Source organism: Triticum aestivum, chromosome 4A (assembly GCF_018294505.1).
Source record: "Triticum aestivum cultivar Chinese Spring chromosome 4A, IWGSC CS RefSeq v2.1, whole genome shotgun sequence".
Lineage (NCBI taxonomy): Eukaryota > Viridiplantae > Streptophyta > Magnoliopsida > Poales > Poaceae > Triticum > Triticum aestivum.
Genome location: NC_057803.1, coordinates 624,460,298 through 624,470,138, shown reverse-complemented (window position 1 = coordinate 624,470,138; position 9,841 = coordinate 624,460,298). Strand labels below are relative to the sequence as shown.

At 43.9% G+C, this 9,841-nt stretch overlaps 1 protein-coding gene and 1 pseudogene across 1 annotated transcript; both read left to right on the top strand.

Moving 5' to 3' along the window:
* Positions 1-775: 775 nt before the first annotated feature.
* Positions 776-6,627, top strand: LOC123084115 (uncharacterized; annotated as a pseudogene).
* Positions 6,628-7,336: 709 nt separating this feature from the next.
* LOC606392 (phytosulfokine receptor 2) lies at positions 7,337-8,942 on the top strand. Its single transcript, XM_044504982.1, has one exon. It carries the CDS (start codon positions 7,371-7,373, stop codon positions 8,601-8,603), a length of 1,233 nt encoding a protein of 410 aa, XP_044360917.1. The 5' UTR covers positions 7,337-7,370; the 3' UTR covers positions 8,604-8,942.
* The last annotated feature ends 899 nt before the right edge of the window (positions 8,943-9,841 follow it).

The following is a 9,841-nucleotide window of genomic DNA, read 5'->3' as shown; positions in this document are numbered from 1 at the left end:
GTTAGATCTTTATTGAATCTCTACTCCTAATGTCTCAGTTGGTAGGTCGCGTTCTGCGTTTTATTTTTGTCCCACCTCACCCGGTCTTTTTTGGTACTTCTTTGGTACTTTCTCCCACCTCCCTCTCAGCCGCGAAAAACCAAGAAAAACCCCGCCATCGAGTCCCGCACCCGCCCCCACGCGCCCAACCTCCCGTCGCATCAAACTGACACGAACGAAAATTAACCAGCGAAAAAAAACCGATGAAAATTAACCAGCGAAAAGAAATCCTAAACCAATCGCCCGCACGTACGAGCGAGGTCTCCTGCCCTCGAGCGAGAAACAGTCGCACACACGACTCTCTGCCCTCGTTCGCCCGCCGCCGCCCTTCGTCCCTTCACCGCCACCGCTCCATCCCTTCGCCGCCGCCCTCCCACATCAAAGCCGGCGCCGCTCCATCCCTTCGCCGCCACCTCTCGATCTTCTGCCTAGGGTTCCCCGCCGCCGCTACCCCTCCCTCGAGCGTGGGCGGCCACCGGCGAAGGATGCCCGCTCCCCCTCCTCTCCGGCCACACCGGTCTCCCCCTAACCACAAAGTGGGCGCACACGGTGCGGGCTCCGGCGAATGCGGCCGCACGCGATCCAGAGGCCCGGCGGCGCCCACATCCCTCGCCTCTCTGGTCACACGTCGCCTTCCTAACCACGAAGTGGGCGCACGCGGGGTGGGATCCGGCGAACGCGGTCGCGCGCGATCCAGCGGCCTGGCGGCGCCCGCATCCCTCTCCTCTCCGATTGCATGTCTCCTCCCTTCCTACAAAGTGGGTGCACGCAGGGCGGCCACTCCGCCAACCGACTCCAGGAGCTCTGCTTTCGCAATGGCAACATCTACATCAAGCTCGTCCAGCACATCGCACAACTGGTATGAAAAGGAATTCCTAACTGTGTGAGGATACGCCTGAATTCACTTTGGATTCATCTGTGGTAAGATTGCATAATTTTGTGGCTGTGGAACAGCTGCTTGTTTGCTTGTACTACCACAGGTGTATGTGCAGACGATGAGGGCGCCGATGCTCAAGAGGTCGTCCGCGGAGTCATCAAGAAAGAGAATGGAGAATTGCCACAAACTGTTAGTTCCTTCATTGCATCACAGCATTGTCTTACACCCTTCTGAAGTAACTTCGTTGTTGTATTGATTAGCAAAACCAAACAATCAGACTGAGTATGCTTAGTTCAGTTGTTGGCCAACAGAGTATTCACCTTGAATCAGAACCTGGATTTATGCTCAGCTTGTTTTTAGCTTAGAAGAAACTCTGACATAAAATTTGGCTTTCCCCTATTCCCGTTGATGTAGGTTTTTGCATAATTCTTCATTGTCCTGCTTGCAAGTGCTTTTCTTGTGCAAGTCCATGCGTCCACAACACATGATGGGAAAAAAGTTGCTGTCAAGATTGTTGTTATTATATAAGAAAAGACTGCAGTTCATTCGTTCACTTATGTTAAGTTTGAACTCTTCAATTATGACAACAGAGTTCACCAGCATGTTGTCTGTCTTTCACTTTTTTGACCCCTGTTTTTGGCTTACAGGTTCAACACGACCACTTGGTGGATACTTCTGTAATAGATATCACCACTGTGGATTTAGTAGAGTGAATTCTCTTCATTATATTTTCCCTAATTTTGACTACAGGTAAAACCAGTCAATGGGTGCAACTGTTCTTTGTCTATTACCTTGTTCTCTCTCTCTCTCCCTCTTTTTAACATACCACCTCGAAAGCTTTTAGACTTATGCTAATTTTTAGAATTAGTTATGATAGAGAGAAGGACTCTGATCTGCATGCTTTGACTGATGGCATCTTACCGAAAAATGGCAGGTGGTAGTGTGATATTGTCGTGAATTTTGCTCTCTTCTTTTAATTAGCTTTAATATGAAATATCGCCATGCTTCTATGTAGGCAAGTATGTTAATTGGGTTGATGTGGAGCTAGAGAAACTTGAGAGGACATAGGAGGTGTTATTGGGAAGTGTGCTAAATTGTGTTTTTTAGGAAGACAATCATCTTATACTAAAACGGAAAGACTAAGCTCAATTCCATGTTTGAAGTCTTGTTTACATAATGCTCTAATTCATACTGGACTGCTATTCCTGACATGGCAATGGTTTCAGGGTATTATTTGAGCTGATATGGAGGGACTACTTCAGATTTCATCCAGCAAAATATGGGAACTCTATTTTCTTACTAGGTAAATAAAATATAAATTTTTAGTATTCTGAACTTTTGCCTTTCATGTATATTACCGAAAGGATGCACACATGTTTTTCTCCTAAAGAAATCTGCTGTGATCATTAATTCTGAAAGAAATCTGAATAATTGCCAGAGTGAGGAGGAAAAAGCAAGAAAATTCTGACCATTTTGGTCATGGTCTTGGAGGATGATTGCTGGTGCAGTGCTCACTCAGTGCTCTAATTTAGCTTATTCGAGCTGTAGGTCTAGATTAATTTTTATCTTAATTGGATGTCAAATGATGAATCAAACAGAGTTGGGGTTCATCCAGGCTACATAGGTCTGATTGTATTAGTGTCAGTTCCTTGAAGTCAAAGTACTACTATGATCGAAGATAAATGCTTTTGAAGTGATCGCCAAAGTGATAGAAGACAAAATACAAATTAAATCTTAATGTGTACATGTTTTATTTGCTCCCATGTTCACTTTTGTCGAGTTACAAACTAGACCTTTGTGGTGTGCGTCTATACGTCCTCTCCAAAAGATTGGTTAACTTTAAGTTACTATACAATCAGACCTCTACCGCATCGTGTATTTGTTTTACTTCAGAGATGTGCTCCCATCGTTGTTGGCTGTCGAATTTGTGTTGTAGTTCATACCCACCACGTTCGTGTCTTCACCACTTCGTCCTCCAGCACAAACGCCAGAATGGAGCAAAAGCTGTGATTTGCCATGTCGGTAAACTGATCCAGCTCGCGGCCATGGGGTGCTATGTCCGCGCCGGAGAACTGATACAGCTCGCTGCCAGGGTGCCATCCCTCTTCTGGCGTGCCATAAAGCCCCTCGATCGAATCTCTGACTCAGCAAATCAAAATCGCCGACCCAGCCAATCTCGTCGGAACATCATCTAGCTTGCCGTGCTCCACTCACTGTAAGTTTGTGTCAGTTTACATGGCACTTATCTCTTCTGGCTCACAGACACCTTCAATGGACCTTTGCCACTGCTAACAGTCTGTATTGTACACTCCGGGACCAAGGCGATCGACATTTTCTTGGCTGGTCGATGGTGATTGCTCCCATGTCTGTTTTTTTGTTCTTTACAGAATTTGGTTCTATAATATCATCATTTAGTGAATTTTACCTACCTACACAAACATGATATGACATGCTATTGCCTGTTCTCTAAGGTAATGTATAAATTTGTTGCTTAGTTAGGAAGAGGCTGAATCGTGTTGGATTTGCAGCGAGAGGAAGCCTGTCAACATGATGAACAGGGTAGTTTTTACTGAGGGTAGCTCGGCAAGGAAGAGACCGAATGTTTGTCATTGACCTACTTTGAAAGTGAGTGTATTTACCTCATCTGGTCGTTGTTTCCTCGTGAATTAACTTTAGATGGGGGAGCTTGATCTCATAATGTCTACTCATCAAAAATTCCCGACTTCCTTTTTATTAGTAGCATCTTTCTTAACGAAAGGTTACAAATCTTGGTTAAATGGACTATTCAAGATGTTCTAAGGTTTAAATTACTTTGACTTGGACTTGTTAATGTCAGTTGAATAACATTTATTTTAATATTTTCCATGAGATGGCTCATCATTCTGAGTGTTATCTTGTTCTGTTATTAGTTAGAAGAATATATAGGGAAAGCAACTCATTTCCTCGATTAGACCTTATGTTATATATAATTACTGGAAATAAAATGTTGTTTAGACGAAGGCTAAAACCGCAGTGGCAGACATGCTTACAAAATCTCGTGAAGATCGTTCTGCTAATGATGGTACTCTAACAGAATAAGAACAGTGGGAAAGAGAGCAAGCCAGCCTTGTTCGTTATTGAGAGGGGGAAGTTGAAATCTTACCAGATAAAGGGCGTTAAGTGGCTAATATCACAGTGGCAAAATGGGCTTAATGGGATACTGGGTGATCAAATGGGCCTTGGAAAAACAATTTAGACAATTGCATTTCTTGCTCATCTTAAAGGGAATGGTCTGTATGGTCCATACATGGTTATTGCTCTTCCTTCCACCCTGTCAAACTGGTTGAACGACTCAATGAGGTAAAGCATCCAGAGTTGTCCTTCACTGTGCTTAGTTTGTTTGCTATCTTATGTGGAATACTTAATTTCAGGTTTGCTCCTTCTCTAAATGGTCTGATTTATCATGGAGATAAAGTGGCTCGGACAGAGCTAACGAGAAACTACATGCCCAAAACTGTTGGTCCTGGTTTTTCGATAATAATCACTTCATATCTGATGGCCATGTTTGATGCAAAGTTTCTTGCTAATTATAAGTGGAAGTCAAATGATCTGAATTATTGCCTTTGTAAGCAAAAACTCAACATTTTATTCCTTTCTCTTGAGTGCATTCCTCATTATTTAATCATCGATGTCCATATGCTAGCTTCATGTTTCAGTCATAATTCCTTTCTCTTCGAGGGAATTTATGGCCAGGTGCGCTCATATACTTCTATCTTCTAAACATGCTTTCATATGAATGAGCTGAAGTCATTTCCTAGAAACTATGGTGTTTTTACTTTTTATTTAGGTTGCTTGACCAAGGTTGTTCAGTGATTATGTGCACTCCACATGCATCGCCATTTATCGAGTAAGAAAAACATGATATTTTTCTGATTATTTTCACAAGTTATCAAAATGCATTATTTTACCGACCATCACAAGTTAACGAAATGCATTATTTTACCGTTTAAATGATGCTAATTGCCTAGGGTCGATAGTGTAGAAAAATAGAATAATTTTCTACTTATTTATCTTGTTACGGTAGTTTTTGTATATAAGAAACTACAAAGATATAACCAAACCAACTTTCTTTATCAAAATTCATCTAATAGAGGACCCTATTGTGTGACAACATTGAGACACAACATGGAGCATTGCAACTGTCACAATGACATTGGAGGCAAGGGAATATTTTAACTCGGTGTTAAAAATATTAAAGGGAAAAAAGAGACGACATCACATATTATGACCATGGTATGTGTATTGTAGATTTTTAGAAATGCATGGCCAATATGTTGTTATGTCTTGACTTGTCCTTATGATTGAGTGCTTGTCAGGAAATTGCTACGGGACATAGCTCGGCAAGAAATGTATTTTATTATGTTGTTGTCATCAGATGGTACCTCGGTGAGTAAGTTGATGATAGCCTTCTAATCATGGGTGTCAAGTCCAATCAAATCTGGTTGAGGGCCATCTTATTGTGCTCAGATATGGAAAGAATCCGCAGCCGCTCCGTTGCCACAATTGCTGTCGGCACTTGATGCAGAGGGGTGAATGAAAGGAGAATGTGAATAAGGAAGAGTGCACGGCAAAGGAGTGGCCCATACCTTTTTTTTATCACAATGAGGGAGTTAACCCACACTAGGTCCATGATCTGCTGAATGGCGGTTGTCTGGTTTGAGCTGATAGACAGTTACCATGGAGAGCAAGGCGGTGTGGGGCACCTCGTGGATGATCTTGTCTATGCTTCATAACCAAAACATAATCTTCTTTTGGTTATTTCATTTTCTCTAGGATTTGTCCCCTTATGCTTCTCTTATTGCCTCAATAAAGTTTGGTATTATGGCAACACGCGGGCACATACCTTGACAAGAGTCTTTTTTTATTTTAAAAGAGGCAAAAGGATCGCATGATATATATCATTTCATATAACTTGGCAGCAAAAACACACTGTGGTGGTCGCCCTCAGCTACAGCGATGTGCATTCCTTGGCATCGGGAATTGGGCTGGGACGTCGTGGAGAGGAGAGGAGGGGCAGGCGACACAGTGGAGGGAAGGAGAGATGGCGGTGAGAGGAAGGTGTGGGCTGAATGACATAGCGTCGAGGGAAGGCGGCAGCAAAAAGCCGTGGTGGGGAGAGATGGCGGCGTCGACGCCGTGACGTGGAGAGCAGTCCGGGGGAATGAGATGTGCATGTGTCGTGCGGTGAGAGTGAGAGAGTGAACTGTTTTGTTTATTATAAGATGAGAAGAAAATGTGCTGCCGTTTGTGTTTTTTAGGGGAAAATATTTGTTTGCTGTGAGAGAAATATCACTTGCTCAAAGCGAGCAGCTGACAAATGAATATATATTGTATATGGGCTTATCTGATTTTTTTAAATATGTGTTTATATATTCCCTTTTGTAGATTGGAGATAAGAACTATGACTTCGAATGATGCTTTGAAAGTGTGAACTCACAAAGCTTTATGATGGGCGGACTGAAAACTCATTGAAGTCTTACACAATTGGAAGAGATATGTACAAATAATGGTTCTTCTGTAATACTTGTTGGATATGATAATATATAAGATGAATTTTCATATATGCTTATTTTTGCAGAGTATGAGAGAGATGGAGATGTTTTATGTCAACATTCAAAAGGAATCCTTTTTTTGACAAAATTGCCGACGTGGTGTTGTTTGAAGGGGCCTAAAATTCGCCGAGTTATATACAATAATACATGTATATATGTGCAATCAGAATAAAGAATTAAAAGGCCCGTGGCAACGCACGGGCATTGTACTAGTAATTAATAAAGATGGCAGTATGCATCAATCGATGCAGAGGCACGGGGTTTTAACCACCTTTTCAAAAAAAAGTGCATGATTTTGTTTTTTACAGCTCACATCAAAACGTATTTCGTGATGAAATTTCACACGCATCTAGTAGACACAACTACTTGTGTATTTTTTCAGATTGTTTTGAAACTTAAAAGATTGATTTTAAAGTTTTTGAAAAAATCGGCTTCCTGGAGCCCCAGAGCAAAAACTCCCGGATAGTTTTTTGTTTGGGGCGCGAATGAAAGAGTATATTACTCAGCAGAAATGGACTAGGACCAATCTAGCCTATGGCAACGGAACGGGACCAGTAGAGGTTGAGGAGCAGGAATGCCGGCTTGAGTACATGCATACCACCCACGAATTTCAGTCGACATACAGCACCCACGAAAATCGAGTTTGGCAGGCAGCTGTGGGCACGGACTGATACTTGCAACGCATGGCCACCCACTAATTCAGTCGACGGACAGCACCGTGCATGAAAATCAAGTTCCAACCACTTGCAAGTTGCAATGCATGCTTCCTTCCACGCGTGTATAAAATACGATGCAGTTTGTGCCAAGACAAGAGCACTTCTTGCTGAGTTATTGCGTTTGTGTGCACATAGTTACATACCACCATGGCGAAATCCTGGCTGCTGCTGTTCTGCTTGGCGTTTCTCTTGCCGGCGGCAAGCGCGACGTGCCACCCCGACGACCTACGTGCGCTGCGGGGCTTGGCCCGGAACCTTAGGGGCGGTGGCGCCGCCCACCTCCACAGCGTGTGGTCTGGCGCCTCGTGCTGCGATTGGGAAGGTGTGGGCTGCCATGGTGCCAGCGGCCGCGTCACGGCTCTGCGGCTCCATGGTCACGGCCTCGCGGGGCCCATCCCAGGAGCCTCCCTTGCGGGCCTCATAAGGTTGGAGGAGCTCTTCCTTGGCTCCAACTCTTTCGCGGGCACCCTTCCCGACGAGCTCTTCAGCCTTGCTGGGCTGCAGAGGCTCTCCCTCGCATCCAACAACCTCGCCGGTCAACTGAGCTCGCGCCTCAGCGACCTCATAAACCTCACCTTGCTGGATTTGTCCATCAACCACTTCTCCGGCCACCTCCCTGACAACGTGTTCCGTGACCTCATGTCGCTCGAGCATTTGGTTGCACACTCCAATGGCTTCTCCGGATCACTGCCACCGTCCCTGTCATCACTGTCATCTCTCCGTGAGCTTAACCTCCGGAATAACTCTCTGTCTGGTCCGATTTCTCATGTCAACTTCTCTGGCATGCCGCTTCTTGCTTCGGTTGACTTGAGCACAAACTACCTGAATGGGTTGCTGCCAGTTAGCCTCGCCGACTGCGGCGAGCTAAGGTCGCTCAGCCTTGCCAACAACAGATTGGTCGGCACCATCCCGTCGTGGATTGGTGAGCTTGACCACCTTCACTACTTGGATCTCTCAAATAATTCAATGATTGGCAAGGTACCGAAGAGTTCGACACGACTCAAGGGCCTCGCCACCGTTGTGGGGCATTCACCGGGTATGGCTTTCACTAACATGCCCTTGTACGAGAAGCGTAACAGACGCATTCTCGGCCAACAACCAAATGTCATATCTGGAAGCCGCAACACTATCAGATCTGGGACCAACAATGTTCTATCTGGGAATGACAACACTGTCATATCCGGGAATGACAATGTTGTAACTGGGAGTAACAATGTCGTATCTGGTAGTGGCAATGTCGTGACTGAGAGAAACCATGTTGTTTCTGGGAGCGACAATGTCGTATCCGGGAGGAACAATGTCGTAACTGGGAGCAATAATGTTGTATCTGGGAGAAACCATGTCGTATCTGGGAATAACAAAGTCGTAACTGGAGGTTAGTGATCTGTCAGTGGATTAATTCCCTCTTCTCCGGAGGAGCTCATGTCCTTGTCCAAGTTCAGTGTAGTTCACAATCCCTTGGTGGGGCCAATCGCGTATTTGTAACTTCATGGGTATAGAATCCTATTACTACTAAAATATCCACAAAACGTTTTATATCCACGCTGAACTAAACAGCAACTGGCTTGCGGCCGATGTAGATCAAGCTTGTTTGCTTATGTGCAAATTTGCATCGTGGATGTCTAACGTGGTGAACTGGTCATTATTGCATCTCTTCTATTCTATGTGATGTATGATGCTTTCTTATATATGATGATCGGGCTATGGATCATATGGTTAATTATGCATACATGATGTCATCTAGCTATACGCTTTGCTTGTGCAAGTGTCAATGTTAATCACATGCACCAATGTGAAATGTTTGGATGAAGGAGATGGAACAAAAGAGCTGACATAAATGTTGTTGGCATCAGGTCGTCACTTATGTAGTGCTAAACTTTTGACTATCCATCCACATAACAATAGGTTCGACGCTCCATGGATTCTTTTTCGTTATGTTCTTGTGTTGAAGTAGTGTGCCAGTTGATACAATTTCAGACGGGGTCTCACATAACCCACTTTTTTTGACAAATTATGAATTTATTGGCTTAAAGTGGAGCATCAAGAGTATACAAACACAATGAGCCCTCACCCAGCCACTGTCACCTGATCCAACCACCAAAAGCCAAACTCCACATATGTCAGTGGTGATGCAATATGGATCCTTGGTCGGGTGCATCTTGTAGTTCGTTTGTGGCATGATTGTCTACACCTACGTAGTTCTCAATTAAATTAAAAAAACATGTAAGTGTCTTAAGGTTTGATTATTACTTGGAACTACTGTGCATATAATTCTGTGCCTAGTTCCTGGAAGACGCAAGGAGGGTTGCCAAGATTAGCAGGGACATGACCATGGCAAAGATCTTTTGCAAGCCATGGTAGCCTAGGGTAGCCTGATAGTTGGGGTTAGACTATCTGAGGTCTAGGTAGGAATGCAAATCAGTGGTACAATGCAAGGGTTTATTTGTATATAGGTATTGCGTATTTATAGCGAACCACAAGTGAGATTTACATGCGTATGTATGGAAACTGCAAGTGTGAATTCAGAAATAACTATTATAAAATGGTATCAACCTTTGATTTTGACAGAGTGGGTAATAATAACTCTTGCCATAATTGTCACTAGAGGGTCGTGTTAA